Below are 23,539 nucleotides of genomic sequence, written 5' to 3'. Positions count from 1 at the left end.
TTCTGCTCATTTGTTCTACCATTATGTTCTACCATTATGTTATACCATTTTGTTATACCATTATGTTATACAATTTTGTTATTTCCATATGCTCTGCCAATGTGCCCCTTTTCCTTTTCCCTTTTTTTTAATTTTGCAAAACAACTCGCAAAAAAGAGCAACAATAAAAGGATGTGTGGGTAAAAAGGGGGAAGACAAAAGTCGAATGCTCCATGAGGTGATTCATTTCATTGGTGGTTATGTGCACGCATGGACACAAACTCCCCATGCATGCAGTGAGCACCTGTTTATGCCCTTCCTAACGAATGAAGAACTAGTCATGGGGAGATGTGCACATGTCTGTTTTTACCCCACTTGTGGCATTCTCATGCAGGGAAAAAGCAACCCCGTCGTTTTTTCCTTCCGCCATATACATATAAAAATAGTAGTATTCTACTTAATCGTATTGGCAAGGAAAAAAAAATATATAGATATGCCGGTAAGGGGATATCCCGATAGAGCTCAAATGCACACATTTACCCTTTGGGAAGCTCTTTATATGGAAACATGATTGACGTGATCGCAACGCCCCCTTTGAAACCCATCATCGGTTAACATGCTTGCAGGCAGACTCATGCGATCTCCCGTAGGGACGAACATTTGTGCATGTATATATGTAACCCTTTTTTTGTTGGACAAAATTGTACATTTTTAATGCGGCAAAGTTGTGGGAGGTTCACATAGGTGATCCTAAAGCGTTCATTCGTAGCTGTGCCTTTTACACGAATTACGCTGCGCAAATGATGTGCTATATGTTTCATGCCCCCGAGGGAATATGTTTAGGTAGAAGTTAAGAATCTGTTGTGGGCGTTTTTATTTTTCACATGGTACATGTTGTAAGATTGAATATTACGTTCAAGTGGACGTGCGATTCATCATATGCGCCATGTGAAAGATGATGTGTGTCCATCTAAGGAGACACTGATGAATGCACTAATACAGATTATCTGCGTAAAATTATGCGCAATAGGGCTACATCTTGGACAACGAAGAGTGTATTTAAGGCGGTCGTCACAGCTCCTTCAGGCAACCTCCCCAGTAGGAAGCACTTACAAAGGAGCGATAACCTCCAGAAATGAACACTAACGTAAAATAATGCTGTACGAATGGTCTCAAGGGGTGATTTTACGATATGTGCACATGCAAATATATGTGTAAGGGAGAATTCGCGATGTAGGTGATGCTGAAATGGAAAAAATGTGCAATCGCCTAGTTTTGCCAGAAAGATGTATTCAAACCAACTTGGTAAGAAAAAAAATAAAGGCTCTTCTGTTACAGTGTGTTCAGTATTAAAGATAATTTGAACCCGCTTTTTTCTTTTTTTAAATGTTTTCTTTTTAACACCTTTGGAAGGGAAATAATGGGGGGGATGGTGGATGGTTAAAATTCAACTAAAATGGGAAATCCTCATCCAGATGAACATGCGGTGGAGAGAAAAAAAAAAAAAATGTAAACACGGTTCCCCACTTTTTTGCAAAAAACTTAGCTGCACATGGCGACGCACAAAAAACGCCTGTTGAGAATACCATACCGACCTCGCATGTAGAATAACGGCGTGTTTTGCATCATCCCATGGGTTACAATTATGATCAATTTATCGAGGAAGAACAAATAAAACGTTCCTCCTTCTGTGGCAAACAGGAACCAAATGAAAGAGTTACTAATTGAGAAAACAAGTGTGATGTTCAGCCTTGAGGAGGTGTACCACACGGGGAGCGGCACGAGCAACGGTTCTTGCTCGGCTGCATACGAACTGGTCATCAATTAACCACGGACGGTAAACAATGTTCTTACAGTGCATGAGGAACGCCCTCGTGAGGGGGACCGCACAGCCAAGGCGGAAAGGAGCAATATTCGATATGCACACGAGATATATGAAAAACAAAAGAAGAGGGCTGAAGGAGCAGCCGAGGAAGAAGCCATTGGACATAGAGAAGAAAATAAGAAATCCAGACAAATATGAAGAAAAAATGCATTTCGATAATTTAACCAAGGGAGAGTTATACGTGCCCGAGTCGTGCAAAGCCAAAAAACTAGCCATGCTGTGTAATCGGCTGTTCTATTTTGATATAAATGATGAAGAGTTGCTGGATAGATATGCACAAAGAGCTATCGTAATTGTTAACAGTATGAGTACAAAAGAAATTTCCCTAATATTAAATACGATGAGGAAATTTAATCACAAAAATGAGAAACTGTTGGAAACGTTCGCAAAGCATATCCCCCGAAAGTTACACAAAGGAGTACCCCAAGATATTTCCCTCATATTAAATGCGTATGCCCATTTTAATTTTATCGATAATAATTTGTTCAGCAGAATATGTGAAGAGATTCCTCACAAAATTACGTACTTTCAACCTTTTCACATTTCCAGTGTTGTTAATGCTTTTTACAAGCTTAAGATAAAAGACAGGATAATTATTGACGACCTGGTGGATGAGACAATTGAACGAATCGACGAATTTGATGCGAAATCTCTCACCAACATTATAAATTCTTTTTCAAAGCTGAATTATCAAAATGAAAATAAGAAAACGATATGGGGGAAATTTATCCAAGGGGTGAAAAATCTACGTAAAGATTTTAACTTTCTCGAAATTGCTCTCATTACAAATGCCTTTTGTAAAAAAAAATTCAAAAATGAAAAAGTCTATCATTTGTTAAGCGAAATATTGAGTAGTCACATTTTTGAGATGAAATCTGTAAATGAAAGTAACTCCTTTTTACTATGCACCATTGCACATGCATTCGCTAAGGTCAAATTTTATGACAAGGATTTATTTCATCATATCTTTTCCCATTTTTCCAATGAAAATAATTACGCTTCTTTGGACAGTCAACACTTCGCGCAACTGATTTATTCGTGCGCTGTGTTTAAACAGAACGACCAGTTATTCCTCGATACGTATACCAAGATGGTTTGCAAAAGTTTGGAAAAGAAAAATAACGAGTTAAACGAACAAGCCTTGTCTACCATAGCGTATGCCTACGCCAAGTTAAAAATCCGAGATGCCAACTTTTTCGTTCAGCTATCTTCCTACATCATTAAGGAAAAAATTTGTTTATCTCCCCAAAGTTTAAGCCTAATTTGTTACAGTTTCTCCAAGCTGAAAATAAAATCGCAAATGTTGTTTTATTTTTTGTCTATGCAGATTTTTCAAAACATGAATTTATTTAGCAAACAAGGTTTATCCCTCATTCTGTCTGCCTATGCAAATTTACAAATTTTTCACTTGAAAATGTTTTCCCTTATTAATAAGTATTTAAATCTCTATGTGGACAATTTTACGCACGAGGAGTGCGTGCTGATCGGTGGGCACTACCAACACGCGGTTAAGTGTATGACTGATGAGGTAGAAGGGGTGGGGAATTCGCAGCCGGTGGGATCCCCGTCTTCCCTTATCGCAACGTCCAACACGAAAAAGGAGTTAGAAAACTTCATCCACCTGTTGAAGGACAAAATTGGGCAATTTCAGAGGGAGGAGGAACAGAGAAAGGGAAAGGAACCCATCGGCAGTTATCACCAAGACGGTTCAAAACTGAACGAGGGTGAAGAAGCGGAGGAGGACGACGAAGACAGCTTCTTCTCCATTTTTAATCAAAGTGATATCATAAATGAGGACCCGCCGGACCACTCAGGAAAAACTACTAATGCTGTAGAATCACACTCGGATGTCTCCCCAAACGAACTAACCAATAACAAAGCAACATTTAAGGATGAGGAGAATCCGTTGTGCAATCCGGATGATCCCTTCAGTCAACAGTCGTCAGATCGCATTGAAGACATGAAGAAAAAAGAAGAAGATGCGCTCAAAATATACAAAAAAATGTTCCTAACGGATATGGAAAGTAACACCCACACGAAGGGGAAGATGCCACTAATTAACGAGAAGCTTAATGAGCGTCTGCGTACCATCCTGAGCAAACAGAACGTTACACGAGGGGATGCTAATACAAAAGACGTTAAAAAGACGATGGAGAAAACCACGAAAAGTTTGCTCCAGTTAATGACGTCCAACAAACCACCAAAAATAAATTACGAAAAGGAAAATTTCATAAAATCCGCTGAGCAGGTGGAATCCGAATTTATAAAGGCCTACGTAAGCGAACAGCAGGAACAGTGTGATGATGACAAAGATGGCAGTGCAAAAAGGAGAAAGGGGCGAAGAGGAAGGAAAAAACAAATTCAAAATATGCTATCCAGGAAATACCAACCCGCTGATGATCTCCCAACATTGCAGAAAAAATGGAACGATCTTTACAATCCCTCACCTTGAGGCGTCCCCGATGAACCAACGTGGCGTTACAATCTGTTTGTGTGCCGCATTATACATACTCATTTGTGTACACCCTTAGGAAAATTCACCATACATATGTGCGTGATTTATTTTGACATAAATATATATGCACCTATTTGGTATGCCAACTACACAATGCATTCGCACCTCTGCAATTGCGTTTTCGCCAATTCGGTTTGTTGAAAATAAACTAGGGATCCTCTGCGATCGGCGTGGTGTGAGTAGGCCCGACGGTGTGCGCAACAGGCTTCTTCGAATGATGCTCAAAGTGGAAAAGCAAAATAGGGAAATCAAAAAAAAAAATAAAAAAATAGCAACAATTCTTTGCGCACAATTCTTCACATAGAGTAACCTACCCCACATGGTAAATTTTTACAACTGTTTTTTTTTTTGTGTATTTCCTAAGATGGTATAACGGAACGGTAGATCTTAAATTTTCCAAAGGGGGGTGTGTCATTTACAAATGTACAGGAAGAGGGACGCGTTTCGATCTGTGTAGGGGGGGAAGATAAACCAAGCAGATTCTGTTTAGCGCATTTCGCTCACCGGAGAGGCGTAGATGCGAGAACGTGCACAGGAATACATGCTAAAGTACATGAACATGCGGGTGAATGTTAAAGCGCAACTGTGTTGACCCGCTACTTCTTTTCGCCACGTTGTATGGTGAATAGGTAACTATTCTATTGCCACCTTTTTGATCCTTATTTTTTTTTTTTAAAAGGGTCACCCATCTTATCTGGTCATTTAGAGAATACTCTTCCACTTTGGCTAGATTCCCCAAGAGGGCACATAAACAGATGTGCGTGTGTGTAACCGGGAGAAGCGGAATGAACAGGAGACGACCCACCACGCAGAAGCCAATATATAATCACCCCACCTTTAATGATGCATTCTGGGAGAATTCTCAAAAATACTTACTACTTACCTTTTAAGTCCAAATGTTTGAGCAGTGTGCACAACCAGCTACCCGACCAGTCATACCATTTGCACTACTTCCTGTTAGGCACAAGTCAACCCTTCGTCGACAATGAAATCCATTTGATTGAGTATAATGATCAATCCTGTACTGTCCGGAATGTGGAGATTTTTGACCATAAGGAGGAGGTCAAGCAGTTGGTTTGCTTAGATATGTGTGAAAGGGAGGATGGAAATGGGAAAGACAATCTTGTGTGTACCTCGGCGGTTGTCTGTGCGGGTGGATTGGAATGTAGGTGTTTTCTCCAACGGGGCAGTCTGAACAACATGAACAACTTGAACAACTTCGATGAGGAAGAGCTCGTTGCAGGAGGGGAGACAGATCCCGGCATGGAACAGGTGGAGGAGGCGAACCAAGCGAGTCGAAATTTGGATGATCCAGGGGGGGAGGCAAATGCACCGATGCACAGTATGGAGAATAAATTGATGAACGACAAAGGGGGGAAGCAAAAGTCCCTGGACAGGGGGAAAGGAAAAGCAGCGCTGGAAAAACTGTGCGAACTGAGAACCGATCAGCCATATGCTGGCATCAAGCACATCGCGGTGGACGATCGTGAAGGCCAATTTAGTAGAATTGCAGTTATAGATAAGTACCGTTATGACATATTCGGGAGGAGCAAAAGCAATGTGAATTTTGTTACCTCCAAAAGTATGGGTCGGGAGTTGAATTACGGCATATTTGACCCACATCACGAAAACGTCTTAACCGTTATTAGTGACACAAATGTGTACGGATACGACGTGAAAAATGACGTGGAAATATTTTCCACCTTTGCAAACCATAAGGCTGATTTATCATCTGTTGACTTTAATCCAAACATTCCAAATGTCATTGTAACATCATCAAATGATGGCTACGTAAAATTTTGGGACCTTCGATTTCTGAGTGATGCATTTCTTACAGTTAATATTCATTCGCATTGGGTCACCTCCATTCGTTTTAATAATTTTCACGATGAGTTGTTGCTCAGCACTAGCTCAGACAATACGGTGAAGCTGCACAGAATTGACTATCCAGCGAACAACTTGAATTTGAAGAAAAAGGAAACCAACTATCGGTTAATAAAAACATACTCCGATCACGAAGAGTCTGTTTATGAAGGCAGGTGGAGCAAAACGGACGCGTGGGTCTTTGCCTCTCTCTCGTACGATGGGAAATGTGTAGTGAATAGCGTGCCCACGGAGGAGAAGTACAAGATTCTCCTGTGAAGGTAAGCTTGTTGTGCGTTTTTTACTCCCCTGCGGTTATCGCTATGCATATCCTGAATTTTTTTTTTTTTTTTTTTTTTTTTTTCTTATTCAAAAACTAAATAACGAACAGGGAGGGGCGCGAAAGAGGACGTTGCGCGCGGGAAATTACCCCTATATGAAGTGTGTTTGGCCATTTGAGATGACCACGTGACGTTTCACCCACCGTCCATTTGTGCACCACCCCGTGGGCCTACCCCTCCGGCTCAGTTACGCTCAGTTACCTAATCGCCTTTTCATTATATCGTTCAAAACCCCATATCCATATTTCAACGTAGCCGGACCAAACGGAAACGAACTGATGATCGACAAAAGTTCCTTCCATACTGGTGTTTTTGTTCCTCCACATGAATTTGTCAGAAGAGGAAGGCCATGTGGGGAAGAACGTTGTCCCATTGGGGAGCCGTAGGAACCTTTGCGTGATTTCATGGCCATCTGGCCAACGTTTTTACTGCCGCGAATTTGTAGTTGCCTTTTCGGCGCACTAAATCTGTAGCGTATGTTTCTTCCCCATCGTGATTTCCGCGCGAAGTTGGCTATGGTGGATCAGAAAAAGTGCTTGCGGAAGCCACGAAGGGATACAGAATCCAGTGTATGAATGAACCCCTTCGCCGCAGCACGCCCTTCATGACTTCAAACGATTTTTCACGCCGCGCCTTTCTCCCGTCCGTTGAGTCAGTCAGAAGTTTCACTTTGCAATTTTGGCCGTGGTGTAGGAGGCTAAGCCAAATAGGCAAAACTGGTAGGCGGCTAGGCGGCCGTCGCGAAAGTCCATTCCCCCCCATTCCGGTTTAATGTTTCCTATACGAATAGGCAAGGTGCTGCTTTTCTTCACCCTATTCGTATCATGTGTGATGAATTCGTGGCTCCTAGTTTTGAGCAGACGTCTGTTCCAGCAGGGCAAGGGGAAGTTAAATTTCATACAGGACAATAAGACGAAATATGGACTGAAAAGGACATTTTTTTTTAGCAGCAAAAGGGTCCGCAAAGGTGAACTGAAAAATAGCCAAGGTGAAAAAAATGACCACAAGGAGAGCAGCATGTTCAAGTATACAAAATATGACCAAACGGATGAAGCATATCTTAGGGTACTGGAAAAGAAGGCAATTGAAATAAAGAACTCGAAAAACTGTTTTAATAAGAGAATAAAAAATGTACAGGCAAAAGAAGATGGAGCACCGGAACAACGAATGGATTATACGACACTGCATTTATTAGCAATTGAGTTGAATGCCCTTTTGCAGGACTGCGTAGTGGAGCACATAACACAGGCAGATCATAAAACGATCGTCTTACATTTGAATAAAAGGGGAGAAAAGGACTACTATTTGTACATTTGCTACGATAATGACAATCCAGTAATTTCCTTAGGGTTGAAAATAAAAAAACTTTTTAACAGATTTATTGACGACGATTATGCACAGAAATTAAATCCCGTGTTGAAATATTCACTCATTTCGGATATATATATAAAAAAAAGTTTCGTCAAAATATTATGTGTTGATTTTATCTTAAAGAGGAAAACCAATGAAGACATCGACATCGAAGATATTTTGGGCAATGGAGGAGAAGCTGATCTCAGCAACAGTGGAAGAAAAGTGACTCTCCTTTTTGACCTCCACAATAATTCCTGCATATCCTTTCTTATAAACAAGGTAAATGATGAAATTTTAATTTCTCCGCATAATTATGTAACAGAGAAGGTGATAGACAAGTCATACAAAGAAGGACACATTTATAATTTCCCCACAAATCATGAATGTAAAATAATTCCAAATGAGTATGATTTTTTTTCCACCTTTTCAACTTTGTTTAAAGCAAGGAAGGAGCAGATTTTTATTTCATCCCTGCTCGATTTGTACGAGGGGTTCAGTTACAACACGGTGCTCAAATTTTTGGATTACCTCAACATTCCCAGCAATGCCAAATTTGAAGAAATTGATTCGGGCAGACTACTGGATTTCTTCAATAAGGCATACATTAAGTGGGTGCGCTTTTTAAACTTAAAGGAAAAAGACGAAGCTCTTTCGTTTGACCCCCATTTTGACTACAATCTGAATTTGTATTCCCCTGTAAAGTTTTTGAAGAAGGGTAATAAGGGGAGAGATACTCCTCCGGAAGATTTATGCGCCGCTCCAACAATTATGAACAACGGAAAAGTGGAAAGTGCCGAAGCAGGCAGTCGAATCGACGACCAGGTGGACGGAGACAAAAACGACAAACCTGGCCACACCAATAGGAGCAACATAAATAAGAGCACCCCGCGAGACAAAGAAACGCATTTCGAAACGGTCATCGAGCTGGTTTATTACTACCACGGAAGAGGCCTCTCCGTGAATAAATTTTACACAATTTTAAAGTTCTGCAAAGAATTTATCAGAAAAAAAATCCCACAATATGAAGAAATGATCAACCAGTATAAAAACGATCGGGAGGTGTGCGAACGAGCGTACTTGCTTCATGAAAATATAAACAAGTTGAGCGTATTCAACCATACCATATCGAAGATGACGGACTGGATTGACAACAAAACATTTGACGCATTGAAGCTAATTGAAAAGGAATTAAAATGCAATTCTCTTGAAGATAATAGAAAAAAATATATAAAAAAAATGGAAGAAAATAAAGAGAAGGAAGAAATATTTAAAAAAAAAATTTTAAATGTTGAACCAAATGCAATAAAAAGTTCGCAAAATATTTATAAAGGTTCTCTGTTAATTAAAATTAATGAAACAGATTTGTCTTCCCCATTTTTGATAATAGGACGAAATAGCAAACAGAATGAAAAAATTTCGACTCAAATTTTGAAGTTCAATGATCTGTGGTTTCATGTGCATGAACACCCAGGGGGACATGTCATTCTTCGAAATAAAAAAATTAATGGTCAAATAATCACGGCTGATTTAAATTTGGCCGATATTAAAATAGACGAGGATATAAAGTACGCCGCTAACATGGCAGCCTACTTTTCCAAGGCGCGAAAGATGGACAAGACACTTGTGTGCTTCACCTTTGGGAAGTATGTCCTCAAGGACAACACCCTCAGCGAGGGCGCAGTGGAGCTTGTGAAGTACCGACTAGTATATGGCAGGTGCGTCTCCCCCAAAGTGCGCGCTAATGTGCCAATATATGTGTAAATGTTCAAAATGTGCATGTTGTCATCTATGTGTGTGTGTATTTTCGCATGAGCGGGTGTAAACATCCCCCACATGTATACGTCTCACCAGCTAGGCATTACAACCCCTCTTGCGCAATTTCGACCCTTCACGCGGTGCACTTTTTGGTGTACCCTGCCCTTACCTAGTAGTGCCTACTAGTAAGTTCTCACCTTTACACACATGGGAATGCCCAACTTTTCCTGCAGACCGAGCAAAGTGTACAGCATCATAAAGGACCTGAACGAGCGAAACAAGGAGATCGAACTTTCGAAGAAAAAAAAGTGAACAAGCCAAGTTGCTTCACGCCCCCCCTCCTCATTGTTGCTTTTCATTTGCATATGTCACGCTGTGTAGCAGCATATCGCGGCATGCCCCGATCTGCTTTTTTTTTCACTTCATTTTTTTGTTGCCACATTTGCCATTTTAACGGTAATTTGTCAAATGTTATATCTTTCTCTTTTGAAGAGAAGAGAAGGTTTACATTCCCTTCCGCGTTTGCATTTGTTGGACTTCCCTCCGTGTAGCCATTTGAATGAGGTGCGAGGAAGAAGTCGAAATGGGTAGAGTTAATCCACGCTCGCGTGATGTGTACACGTCCGCGGCGCGTTAAGAATTTTGCCCATTCGCAAAAAATTAAAAAAAAAAAAAAAATAGCAAACGGGTGAGCAAAACTGAGAGGAATAAACAATACCGCTTTGCACCATTTGTACCATTTCAACGTTTACACGTTGGTAACGCTTGCACATTTGTAACGTTTGTACCGCATCAACTTCCGTACCATTTCAACACGCGCCCCTTCTGCGCTTCTGCAACTTCCATACTTCAAGATGACGAACTGCAACCACGCCAAGCGAACCGAAACGCATTTTCGCAGCCTGAAATAATGCCACCCGTTCGCGCTCTACTGAACGTCGCTGCGATAGTTTTTTACGCGCTTTTAAAAAACGGCTTCTGCGTTTTCACAAGCAACAGAAGTGGCCAAAGCATATGTCCCGCGTATGGCACCCGTAGGGGAATGAGTAGGCGCCGACCGGATCATCTTAAAAGTGCACACTTGTACATCTATGCATATGCGTATGCCCATCCGTGCGGTCTCAGAAAGAACGGATTTTTACCAAGACACAGGAAAAGAAATGGGAGATCTACGGAGGAAGCCCTGCGGATGCACCTCCTAAGAGGAGACATAAGATACTTTGAAAGGAAAAAAAAAGGACATGAAAAAAAGCTGTACGCCGAGAGTATGTTCTTTAACCCCAAACAATTTAAGAACTTGTTTCCAGAGGATGGGAAGAAAAAGGCGACGGGCAAATATGATGATGACACTCTTGATCTAGAAGAAGTAGAAAACCTACAGGAGATTAGTCCAGATTTGTACAAAAAGTTATCTGACTATAAGAAGGAGGAAGCTTTGGAGGAATCGAAAGGTAAACGTGATGAACCAGAGGAGACATTTGATGGAGTTGACCCCAAGGACATTTCTGTGTATGAAGGATTGCCACTTCTGATGATTGATGGGAAGGATTTCCAGGGATTTGCCGACAATAGGAAAGTGAAGATTTCTCCTGAAATTGCCACTCCATTCGATAATTCGGAGTATGATGAGTTTGTGGAGTCAAACAGGCGGAAGAGCCACGCGTCGGAAGGATCAGATGGAAATCTCCGCAAGGGGTCGAAAAGTAAAGCGGTAAATAGGCCTGCCGCGGATGAGCGTAATGCCGACCGTGCTGGGGAGGACATGCCCGACTTCGAAAGGGACGTTCTCTCCATCATCAGAGAGGGGCAGAAGAGCCACCCTAAAAGCAACAACGATGGAGAGAACAGTAAAAAAGAACTGACCAAGGAGGAAAAAATAGAAAGGTACAAAAAAGTGGGAAGGCACCATCATATAGATTCCCAATTAGGAGAAATACTATACGATAGGGACTACCCAGGGTACATATACCTAAATCATGGAGAAGACATAAAGGAATTGGACGAGAAAAGCGAGTACGATTCAGAGTCGCCAGGATATATAAACCCATCCAATGTGTTCTTACGAACTGGAAGGAAAAGAGAAGAGCAAAAGAAGAAGGACAGTGGTATTAAACAAAAAAGGAGGTGGAATTCAAAAGCAGAAAACGATATTAAGAGAGGAAATTGGAAATACTACGATGATACAGTGAAAGATCTGCTTGATTCAACTGACCAGGAAAAATTAGAAGAAAATTACTATTCCAATAATTATTACCAAAGGACAAATAATAATACAGGTTTTGGAAGCCTAGATAAAGTGCAGAACAATTATTTCGATGTACAATTTATTGGATCTGCAGAAACGTATCCAGCAAATATATCAGTAGGTATGAATTTCATTTGGCCAATAAATTTCATCCCCATGTTATGCAAACAGTACCCAAAGAGGTTGGGACAGCCTATTAAGTCTGATATTTTTAACCTCGGTGGATTTGACTCTCTTCAGTTATGGTTTTATCCGGACGGAACAAACAATTCGATTGATGGATTTTGCGCTTTGAAATTAATGATGAGGCCTGGTTCGTATTTGCCTGTTAAAATTTTCCTCTTTGCATTTAGCGAATATAATTATCTGCACACGCAACCCTTTTACAAAGAATCAGCTGACTATGTTGCAGCTTCGCTAAATTTGTGCAAGTGTTTGTTAAAGACGAAGGAAAATTTAAAGAAAATTGAAAATAATAAGGATTACGTAATTTTAGGGCCCGCAGGAAATATTTACATCGGGGTGGGTATTTTTGACGACACGTATGATTTGGAAGAAGACTTTAAAAAGTTCTACTCAATTAGTAACAAATATAAAAATAAGAAGAAGGAAGGTGGGAAGGAGAACCATGAGTTCAAGTATGACTGGGATGAGGGAGTGCACATTTTTGACAACTGGCTGAAGAAGCAGACGGCTGTGACGGAGGACAAGGACGAACTGCTGCCAGTGTGGTACACACACTCTGAGCTTTATGAGAATTATAAATATCGCTACGTCCCGGAGAAGAACCCCTTCAAGTTTCTAAACCGGAAGCCAGACAGGACCAAGTGGAACCGGCACCCCTTTTGAGAGCAGTCACGCTGGAGGTAGTTGCACTGATGGAGGTTGAAAAGTTACGCATTGGGAATGATACCCGCTGGAACGTCCGCCCTTCCTGGTATGTACTAAAAACATTTTGGGGTTATTTAAAATGGTGAGGGAAAACAAGTTATAAAATCGGAAAAAATAAAATTGTTAACATAAACAGAATCCGTGACGGATATTTTGCAAATAAAAAAAAATGACAATATTCAAAAAAAAAGTTTAAATAGGCGTATTTACGCGCTGTTTGGGGGACTGTCGGCAAAACGGAGGCGAATTATGCGCCAGCTGGATCCGACCCGAACCAGCGTTGATACGGTTCACGGGCGTGCATGCATACTTGCACACCACGCAGCGGATAACGGTGGGGTCCCTGCATTTATTCAGGGGAATGAAAAGACAATGTGCAAATCCTTTTTTCTTTTTTTTTTTCGTAATTTGTTTTTTTTTTTTGTGCTTCACTAAGGATCATCCGATCTTTACTTCGTCGGCGTTTTTTCAAAAATGGCATTTAGGCTATTCAGGGCCCATGTGTCCTTTTTTTTTTTTTTCACGGGATGCACTCCTTGCTCGTTTAATTTGTCATTTTTTGCATCCCCCCCTGTGGTAGGACTTATCTGCGTAAGCTTGCCCCGATCCGCGGGTTCGTTTTCTGCATTGGATTTTTCAGTACCCATGGTCTCCTTGATAAAATCATGAATGGCCGTATTTTTGAGCATTTCACATAAGCAATCAGGTGGGTGTTTCTTGGATTGTTTCGCAGAACACGAACCGATGGAATTCTTCCTAATTTTATCGTACATTTCATCTGAGATGATACGGGAAAGGTTTAGTGCAACTCGGTGGGGCAGTTCATTTACTAGGACAAATTTCAGTTGTCTACACATTTCCATGGCTGTATCTTCATCACAATATTTAGCAATTTGCTGAACATTTCGGAAGCATATTTTTATATTCTTTAATTTCTTTTGTTTTAGTACAAGTTCAAGTTCCGCAGTTGTTCGGAGCAATCCCCTATCGATGAAGATCCCTTTGTTTTTATAGTCAATACATAAGGGGAAAACTTTCATGGCTTCAAAATTTTTAATTATTCCCTTCGACTTTAATTTGTTCGCCTCTACTATGCATCTGTCAATTATTCGATGGAAGTGGTTCATGTGGTCCACCTTTATCAACTTGAACTCCATCTTGAAGTGATATTTTAAATATATTAGTGAGGCAAAAAAGAATCCATAAAAAAAGTGCAGAATTATGTTTTTCTCCTGGTCATTAATATTCCTCGTTAGGATATTATTTATGTGTTCATTCAAGACGTAGTAGTACACAAACAGTGACGGTTTGATCATCGCTAGGAGGGTTATGAAATTCCAGAGCAGGTAATTGAAAACATACATGGCCATAGTGAAGCAGGTTTTTACGTAGACCTTATTTTTGAATAGGAAATATATTGGGATGTGTAACATGAGCACTTCTAGGATGCTCTTAAATTGGTAATGTGAGTTGCACACAAATATGTCATATGGTCTTAAATCCAGTTCGCATAGGTGTATGTCACTGTATGGTGTGTCACTACTTTTTAGTGTTGTTCCCTTTATCTCTGTCACACTTGTTGGGCTGTTTTTTCCCTCGGTCTGTCCACCATTTTGCGATTCCTCCCCATTGGGTGCACCTTCCCCGTTTGGTGCTGCTTCCTCCTCCTTGGTTGCTTCTTCCACCTTAGCTCCTCCCTCCTTCTTGGTTGCCTCCTCTTCCTTGGTGGTTGTTTCTTCCACCTTAGTTTCTTCCTCCTTCTTGGTTGCTTTCTCCTCCTTGGTTGCTTTCTCCTCCTTGGTTGCATCTTCCACCTTAGTTGTTTCCTCCACCTTGGTTGCTTCCCCCTCCTTAGTTGCTTCCCCCTCCTTAGTTTCTTCCTCCCCCTTAGTTTCTTCTTCCACCTTAGTTGTTTCCTCCCCCTTTGCTTGATTTACTTCCGTAGTGACTTCTCCATCCACCGGTTGCTTCATCCCTTCCTGGGGAGTTTCCCCCCCCGCAGCGGCGGTCTGTGGTTCCCCCTGACCGGTAGCAGCTTGACCGGTAGCAGCTTGACCGGTAGCAGCTTGACCAGTAACAGCCTGACCAGTAGTAGCCTGACCGGTAGCAACTGGACCCGCTTCCCTGGAAGCATCCTTTCCAGTCTGGTTATTTTCAGCATTAATTGAATTGATCATCGCATCGACCAGCCTTTCCATTAACTTGATAAGCATTAAACGGAAGCTTTCTTTGTTCTTCTGGTCAGCTTGCAACTTATTCTTCAGGTGATCTTCGTACAGTACCTCCTCATTATAAAGGACGTGTTTCTTAAAGTACCCAATGCTGAACATACGGAAGAGGATATTTCTCCTTACCCTTGGAGCAACTGCGCTGGGGACGCCACTACCAGCACCACGGCCGTTTCCATTTGTGCCATTTGCTGTGCCACTTCCTTTCGTTGCAGCAGATTCGCTGATGAACGTGGAATGCGGCTTAATGTTGGTGTCCAGAATGAACCTAAATTTTGATCCCTTCTTTGGTTTAACTTTTACGTATTCCCTGAAATTTACTTTGGCTAGCTCAAAGCAGTACTGTAGCAAACTGGACTTATGCACCGTTACATTTTTGTGCCTCCCTTTAAATATTCTACAAAGGTACTTATAATAAATGAACGAAATAATCAGTCCCAAGATGAAGGCAACCAAGCGGGAAAGATGCACATTACTTGAGTTCCCATGGTAGTCGGCATAAAAATCATCATCAGATAGTACTGACGAATCCGTGGTAATGTTCAATAGGGAAAAAAAGTAAACCTTAATCCATCCTTTGTAGGAAGTATACAGTCTGAACAAATATATTAAAAACAAAAGGGACGAAAAATAATACGTGTGATATAGTGCACTCCTACACATATATCTCAGGGGGCTGAAGGAGGCCTTCACATCTACTATGTAGAAATGTTTTGATAGTCTATTTAGGAGTGCATCCTTTTGGTAAAAATTGGATTGAATTATTTTATTTATTTTCTTCGATGTCATATATGTTAAAAATACGAATAGGCAAAGATATATTTCTGTATCTACTATGAGGGAGAAGACTAAATCGATCACGTCGTTCGCCATTTTTTCAAGGGTCCGTTTGCTTTTTTGTTCTCTTTAGGGGAAGTTCCTGGATTCCAGTTCATTTTTATGGGGGAGACTACTTTCCCCAGCGCGTAACACGTATGTGCAGGTGAGCTCTGCTGAGGTGGGGAAGTTCTTCCTTATTCTGCCTTGCTGCATCAGTTTGATTTAAAAACATTTTTGGCTAGTAGGGGTCCTTCCTTCTGGCGCTATTTGCATTGAATTTTGTGTTCTCAACAGGGATGTAAGTACAATTTCACGTAGAATTATGTGAACAATTACGCGCTCACTTAGGTTAGTTACTCCTGCCAGGGCATTATACTCCCTACCGGGCAGGCAAGAGCCTATGAGTAGCTTCTAACTCCTCCTTAACAAAATTTTCTGTTTTTTTTTTTTACTTCATTGCGGCACGAGTGCGCGCAGTAGAAAGGCTTCTCACGTAATGTTGAAAGATGTAGGCAGGGCGGCATATCTTCTTGCTTTTTTTTAATTTTATTTTTTGTTACCATTGTATCTGTTTGCACGTACCTCTGCCGTGTCAAAAAAACAACGGCGTCGCTCACTGCCCCTATATTTTGCGTTGGTGCATGTACCGGTATAATAAGGTATTTGCGAGTTATATACCTACGGTTCGCGTATACGCAGTGCGGTCGAATAATTGAATACGGTTTGGCGAAATAAAGCGACTCCATGCTTATAGTGAACTCCCTTTTTTTGACTATTGCGAATGATGTTTGGGCCTACCCTACTACCGCATCTAATTAGTTGCGCATGATCCTACCGGGTGCTTATTCTTCCCGCAATTACGATACGCCGCTCCTATTTGCACTTGTTCTTGCGGTTATATAAACGAGTATATAATAATTATTTGTTTATATTTACGCAAAAGCATAGTCATATATTTTTTCTTTTTTTTTTATCTTTAACTTTGTAGCAATTTTACTTAACGAATATTTTTTCGAATATTTCTCGTTTTGGCTTTTTTTTTTTTTAAGTGACGCGAAATTGAGAAGCGCGCCACGCCTTTTATAAAAAAAGGTGAACTAAAAATGGAGGCGAATTGTAGAGGGTTAAAAAGACATTAGAAAGAACAACAAAAAAAAAAAAAAAAAAAAATGAAAAAAGGGAAAAAATAACACACGCTGCTTCTTAAAAAAGGGGCGAATGTCACCGTGTTGGCTATTTGCTTGGGGAAAGTTCTTCAAAAGATCCCCAACGAAAAAAACTTCCGCCTCGTTCGAAGCATGCCAATGTAAATGCACGAATGGGGCTGATATTGAAAGGGAAAAAAAATAAAAAGAAATAAAATAAAAAAAATAAAATAAACGAGAATGTTATAACGACAACATTAAAAAGAACAAACCTAGTTAGCGTCAAATGCTGACAGAAAAAAGCTACACACATAAGCGGTACGTGTGCGTAGAGCATGCATCTGCACACTTCGCTGTAATTGCTTTCTGTGCCTATGTGCACACACATGTGTTACTATGAAAAAAGAGGCCCAGCTTGCCAGCTCGGCCGCGTGCCTACCCCCCCTTGACGTTAATCAGGGGGAGAAGCCGCCGAACGACATGTATAAGCGAATCTTGGTTTCGCAAAACCTGGCTCAAATTTTTATACGCCTGAGGAGCCTCATCACGTATTTTGGCATTGGTGTCACATCGTACGCCCTTCATGATGTTCACAAAATCGGTTTGATTAATTATTTTCTTTGCATGCGTTCTGCTTAGCACTCTGCCACAACCGTGCGAGCAGGAATTGTAGGATAACTTGCTGCCCTTTCCTCGGACGATATAAGAACCGACCTTCATATTTCCCGGGATAATGCCCAATTGATTTTTCATGGAAGAGGTTGCGCCTTTCCTTGTAACATACATGTATTCCTTTTTTACTTCCCCATCGTGGAGATAGGTAACCAATTCATGGCTACAGAAATTGTGATGAATATTTATGGCATTTTGCCAATCCAGTGTGCAGTTAACTTCTTCCTTAATAATTTTTTCGATAATTTTCATCATGTAAATTCTATTATATTTTGCATATTCTTGACATAATTGCATATCCTTCAGATAATTTTGTCCCTGTTTTTTTCTCAAGTCTAGATAGGCTAGGTCGTTTCTTTTTACTTTGCTTTCTTGGCTAGCCAACTCGTCATAAAATTCAGCCGTCCTTTTGCCGATGTTTCTACTTCCAGAGTGTATTAAAATGTAAACATCAGCGTCTGGGGAATGTTCTTGTTCGTATCGGTTGCTGCTGGTGGTGTCATTTTGGTGGGTCTCTCCTGATAGATCACCATTTAGCGGTTCCTCTTTACCATCCTCCAATGCGTCATATGCAATTTCGATGAAGTGGTTCCCCCCGCCTAGCGTCCCCATTTGCTTCAAATGCTTAGGGTTCATTATATGATGAGTCATGTTGCTGCTGGCGTATTTGGCCACCAATCCGTCTAACACATTTTTCGCATCGAACACTTCCTTCTCATGATAATCGAAACTTAAGGGGACGTTCCGCTTTATCTTCTTGTATATATTATTTATGACATCCTCATGGAGGTTTTTTTTTTTTAACTTGTTAATTTTAACACAGAGTACGCCACATCCTATGTCAACTCCGACCCCATTGGGGATGATAAAATGCTTCGTTAAAAATACAGAACCGATTATTATTCCTTTTCCTAGGTGTACATCTGGGAGGATTGTCACATGTCCTTTTATAATGTCCAACATGGCTAGGTTTTTTATTTGCTTCAAAGACTCATTATCTATTTCGCTTGTATACGCTATGACATCATTGCACTTGTCAAACTGGAGTAAGTACGGGGGCGGTCGGCTGCTGCTGAATCCGGTTTCTTTAATTCCGTAAAAGTTGCTCACATCGCTGTTATCGTGGAAGAGGCGTGTCCCTCCCCTTTTTGTTAATTTGAACGCGCTCTCTTTTGGCCTCATCGGGGAGAGCACCCCTCTGCGTACGTAGCAGAGCTCACGCATCATGCTCCTGGGTGAGATGCAACATGCGGGGAGAAGGCGCAGGATGGGTGGCCACTTCATGTTATGTCAAGCTGGGCTCACCAAAGGGCAATCAACATTTGAATGGTAAGGGGGGCTTCAGTCGTGGCGCGCTGCAAAATGTTATTTTGTTTCCTCCGTGGGAATGCTTCACATCGGTGCACTTACGGAAAGTTAAAAAAAAAAAAAAAAAAATCGCCAGAAAAATTCGACGCATATGCACTTACGCGAGGGCTACTGCGCACGGAAGTACAATATGCTGAATGTGTATGTACTCACCGTATTGGGTAAACACACACAACGGATGTGCCCCTTCTCCATTATGATTAAACCCTTTTGCTAACCCATTTGAGGGAGTAAAAATGGGGATGTCTTTTATGCCATTCCGCGTTGCGTTTTTTTTTTTTTAATCGCCAAGTTGTTTGGAAAAAAAGGAACAAAGTTGAGCGGGTGGACATTTTCACGAGGGTACTTTCAACTAGGTATGTAGAAGTTGCACAAAGGGATACACATACGTATGCTTACCATTATTGGTACGTAGTGCACACAGATGAAGATGCCCCCAACAGGAGCTGGCAACCACCACACAACCACACCAACGTATTAGCATCCCCCTATTTGGGGTCGCCGATCAAGTCGGGGAGAGCATGACGCGCTCGCCCACATCGGCGAAGTCGTCCACGAGGACCTTCTTGAGGAGCGTCGTCGAAATGGAAAACTCAAGCAGCTTGTTCTTCCTCTGTGAGACAGCAAAGATGGAGTCCTGGTGAATAATGATACCTGCCACGTGTCGAAGAAGGGGGTGCTTGATCACTTTAATTAGCTCAAAGTTGTTAATGTCATATTCTTTAATATCATGCGTTTTGGAGCTACCAACAAAAATGTGATTATTTTCCTTGTGGAATAAAATAGAAATTGGAGAAAAAACAGGAATAATTTTTATTAAATTAAAATTCTGGTCATATATATGAACCCCCGTTTGTTTATTCGAAACGTAGCATTTCCCCATGGAGTCAAAATCGAGGCCACGGATTTCTTCATTTTTATTAAGCTTTACAACTAGCCCGTTTGAAACGTCTTTGTACAAATCTATTGCTTGACCCAGTTCCCCGTTGTTAATATCGAAGCGTAGGACAGTGCCAGTATTCTGGGAACTTATGTAAAAGTACTGATCATTCTTTTTAATTCCATAGGGGTGTATCATGAGTGGGTTATTCTGTGGGTCCTGTTGGATAAAGGTGGAGATATAGGCCCTCCTATTTGATAGCTCCTTCACACTTTCACTAAAATGAAATATTTTGGAGTTTTCCCTAAACGAGTCGGTAACATATAAGTCATTCTGATGAATTAGCAATCCCCTTAGACTTATGCAGTTAAAAAATTTGCCTTTTTCTTCAAAAGGTAGTAGTACGGATCCTAGGTAGTAGCCATCCCTGGAGAATTTACAGATATTATGAATGGAGTTTTTTTTTCTTCCTCCATGAAATGTTACGTATAGGTATGGGGCCTCATTGATCAAGGTGTGCACATTGTTTAACTCCGCCTTGGTTATATTCTGCATATGATTGGATAAGAAAAACTTCCCATTTGTGTACACCCCCTTGTAATTAACAGGCAAACAATTCAAATCTTGCAGCACCAAAAAATTGTGCAAAAAATCGTAAAAGGTATTTATTTCCTTCGTTTGAAGTATTTCCAGGTATGTGTACAAAAGGGAATTTTTTTCTATTAGACTACTTTCCTTTTTATCAAAAAACGAAAACAAAATATTTTTATACGTTTTTTTTGAATACTTGTAATTGTCCAAATTGGCTTCAACATAATTTTTGTTCACTTCAGCGTCTGCGATGTCAGACAAGTTGAAGCCCCATTTTTCTAAATTACTGTAAACGACCTCTTTGCTGTTCGGGGGGAACCCAAAGGAGTTCAGCAACTCGCTTGTCGTATCGTCTATGATCATGACGGGAGATTCCCTCACGGGCTTGCTTTTCATATTGATGTCACTGTTACTGTTGCTTTTCACGAAAAGGGAAATTACCAGAATACTTATGATCGATATGCCAATTCGCGTTATCAGGTGGAAGAGCCTACTCTTGGACATTTCATACTGTGCATGCTCATTGGCGTGCTGGTGTTTTTGCTTCAAGGGGGATCCACCGCTCAGCAGCCCGTAATCCATGGCGTTCGTGTGGTAACAAGGTGAAGCAGCAGTATAGTGGTTTAAAGCCAGTAGGGTCCCCCACCTGGGTTATTTCAACATGTTAGGCCCGTGCCACTTTCCGGTTGCGATTGCCGTAGTGGCGTCAACACCGTGCTGAGGGAACCCCTCAACTGTGTGCTGACTTGGCTGGAAAAAATTTGCGTTCCCTTTTATGGCAGAGTCCTCACCGCAAAATGCTCCTAATTAATGGAGATAACTTTTTTCCCAAGGTGGGAAGCAGTGCATAAGCTTTGCTATAAGTGACCACCCTTTGGAAAGAAATTTCCACTGGCGGCAAAAGGTGAGCAATGTTCCTAACCAACGTGTGAAGAGAGTTCTTTTCCTGCACTTTTTATTGGAATCAGAAAAAGCGCAAACATGTTATTTGAACTCCTTCGAATGTGCGTGTCGGTGGATCTGCAGGAGAGTGCCCGTCGATCCGCACAACGCAACATACACCGTTTACTACTCACCACACATTGCGCACTACACATTACATACTGCATGCTGCACAGTAGGCGCTACAAAGGATCGGTTAGAATTTGTCACGCTTCTCTTCCCTAGTCGATCGAAATGGTTAGGGGTTACAATTTGGGAAAATCGAGCTGCGCCTTTTCATTTTTTTTGCCCAAACGTATAGACATTTAAGAATCTAAATTTCGCTTTAACCGCTTTGTTTCCTTTTTTTTTTTTTGTGGGCGCTACTTCTCCAACAAAATTCTAAAAGCGTGCATACGGACAACTATTATGATAATCCCTGCGAAAGGTCGAAATTTGTATGCGATTTATGGGCTGTGTGGTACGCTAATTTGGTCCCCCCTTGGTGTGCTTATATGAAGTGCCGCGAAAAAAGATTACATTTTTTGTAGGCGCAGAAAAAGGTAGTTTCACAATGTGAAAGAAAAAAATAACATTTAAAATTTATCACAAAATTGTTTATAGAGGAGATACTGTAAGGATGCGTCGTAAGAACGTCTGCGCACAGATTGTGTACAGGTGAAGAGCAACCACAAGCCGCTTTTTTTTTTTTTTTTTTACGAAAAATGGACTTGCTCCTTATTGCCATTTTCGGGGGATTATAATGACCTTTTTACCCTACAAACATATGAGAACAGAATTCATACTTAAAGTGCATGTCGTAACACACATCCAGCTCCTTTGCATGCCTTTTTGATGTCTTTGGGAGGATTTTCCCCATTGGGAAACAGAAATTGTAAGGGGATCCTCCAGTTATTCATGTGTAGCTTTAAAGATACATCCACAAATGGGAAAATCTTAAGCTGCCATGTGAAAGGTGGAAAAAAAAAAAAAAGGATCCGCGTAAAACATTGGTATAGTGCCCACCAACACGTTAAGCATATACTTCTCAGAAATTATGTTACGTCTTTGGATGGCTCCCCCAAGGCGGATGGACATGCATATTGGAAACGTACACAACGGCCGCACGCATGCCAACAGTACTTACGCCAAAGTGGAGATCCCCTTTTTAACCTCCTATTTGCATTTCCTCATTTCATCAGATTGAAAACTACTCGCTTTTGTCGCTCATTTCGCTTCATGTAGCCCCTTTTAGATAGCTAAAAGGAATACAAGTAAAAGCATCGCCGTTTTCTTTTATCATCATGTTGTAAGAATGAGTTAAGGATATATGGTATGGGAAATTCGTTTTTACTTTTGTGCTGCGGCGTACTTTGAAAATATACGTGCGTCGGATGGCCACATGGCAAAGATGATTGGTAAACCAATTAACGGGAAACTTTTAAAAGTAAAAGGGTTCCTAGTCGTTGCGTACGTTGCTGTTCCGCGAAACGGGCGCCACAACGAAGTAGTTAAGTTTTAAGAATTGTTCCAGCTTCACTGCGCTCTCGTTATTGAAGAAGAGAGCAAGCGATTCCATTCATATGTTTACCGATGTGCCATATGCGCGATATGTATTTATGTATTTTTTTTTTTTTTTTTTTTTTTTTTGTCACTTGGAAATTTGCAACCATACCATGGCCCTGCGCGGCGACAAGTTGAGCTCACTGTTGTTGAATCAAATGGCATAGAAAAAGCAACTCAACTTATGCTTCCCAAATTCAAACAATAAGTAAAAATGTGGCTACAGACTGTTTTGGCATACTCAGCCGAGTATAAGTCATTACGCAGAATGTACCTTTCAGCGTTTTCCACAGTACAACCCCCCCTAAGCGATGGGTGAACTCCTTTGTGCGCAGATAACGGGATGGAAGAAGCGTCTGGCATGACAATATTATTCTTCACCAGTTCGCTTAACGACGGGGAGTGAATTTTGTAATTGCATTTTTGCACAACATTGATTTGGTAAAAGGGTTACTCTTAACCACGTTTGCGTAAAAAATTATGTGTAGGTGTACGTACGCGTATAATATCTGCAAATTGCACTGG

At 41.0% G+C, this 23,539-nt stretch overlaps 7 protein-coding genes across 7 annotated transcripts; 4 read left to right on the top strand and 3 right to left on the bottom strand.

Moving 5' to 3' along the window:
• Window positions 1-1,823: 1,823 nt before the first annotated feature.
• PCOAH_00054830 (Uncharacterized protein) lies at window positions 1,824-4,316 on the top strand (the record flags this gene model as incomplete). Its single annotated transcript, XM_020062263.1, has 1 exon — window positions 1,824-4,316. The coding sequence occupies one exon, from the start codon at window positions 1,824-1,826 to the stop codon at window positions 4,314-4,316; it is 2,493 nt and encodes an 830-aa protein (XP_019917769.1).
• A 906-nt stretch (window positions 4,317-5,222) lies between these two features.
• On the top strand, window positions 5,223-6,521 carry PCOAH_00054820 (Uncharacterized protein; the record flags this gene model as incomplete). The annotated part of the gene is made up of 1 exon (XM_020062262.1): window positions 5,223-6,521. One exon carries the CDS (start codon window positions 5,223-5,225, stop codon window positions 6,519-6,521), a length of 1,299 nt encoding a protein of 432 aa, XP_019917888.1.
• Window positions 6,522-7,354: 833 nt separating this feature from the next.
• On the top strand, window positions 7,355-10,003 carry PCOAH_00054810 (Uncharacterized protein; the record flags this gene model as incomplete). The annotated part of the gene is made up of 2 exons (XM_020062261.1): window positions 7,355-9,651; window positions 9,925-10,003. The coding sequence occupies 2 exons, from the start codon at window positions 7,355-7,357 to the stop codon at window positions 10,001-10,003; spliced, it is 2,376 nt and encodes a 791-aa protein (XP_019917579.1).
• A 598-nt stretch (window positions 10,004-10,601) lies between these two features.
• On the top strand, window positions 10,602-12,785 carry PCOAH_00054800 (Uncharacterized protein; the record flags this gene model as incomplete). Its single annotated transcript, XM_020062260.1, has 1 exon — window positions 10,602-12,785. One exon carries the CDS (start codon window positions 10,602-10,604, stop codon window positions 12,783-12,785), a length of 2,184 nt encoding a protein of 727 aa, XP_019917704.1.
• A 491-nt stretch (window positions 12,786-13,276) lies between these two features.
• Window positions 13,277-15,928, bottom strand: PCOAH_00054790 (Uncharacterized protein; the record flags this gene model as incomplete). The annotated part of the gene is made up of 1 exon (XM_020062259.1): window positions 13,277-15,928. The coding sequence occupies one exon, from the start codon at window positions 15,926-15,928 to the stop codon at window positions 13,277-13,279; it is 2,652 nt and encodes an 883-aa protein (XP_019917889.1).
• A 1,526-nt stretch (window positions 15,929-17,454) lies between these two features.
• On the bottom strand, window positions 17,455-18,873 carry PCOAH_00054780 (Uncharacterized protein; the record flags this gene model as incomplete). Its single annotated transcript, XM_020062258.1, has 1 exon — window positions 17,455-18,873. The coding sequence occupies one exon, from the start codon at window positions 18,871-18,873 to the stop codon at window positions 17,455-17,457; it is 1,419 nt and encodes a 472-aa protein (XP_019917771.1).
• Window positions 18,874-19,564: 691 nt separating this feature from the next.
• On the bottom strand, window positions 19,565-21,112 carry PCOAH_00054770 (Uncharacterized protein; the record flags this gene model as incomplete). The annotated part of the gene is made up of 1 exon (XM_020062257.1): window positions 19,565-21,112. One exon carries the CDS (start codon window positions 21,110-21,112, stop codon window positions 19,565-19,567), a length of 1,548 nt encoding a protein of 515 aa, XP_019917705.1.
• Between the last annotated feature and the right edge of the window lie 2,427 nt (window positions 21,113-23,539).

This window comes from Plasmodium coatneyi, chromosome 14, assembly GCF_001680005.1.
Source record: "Plasmodium coatneyi strain Hackeri chromosome 14, complete sequence".
NCBI classification, from domain to species: Eukaryota; Apicomplexa; class Aconoidasida; order Haemosporida; family Plasmodiidae; genus Plasmodium; species Plasmodium coatneyi.
This window is presented reverse-complemented; position numbering and strand designations above follow the sequence as displayed.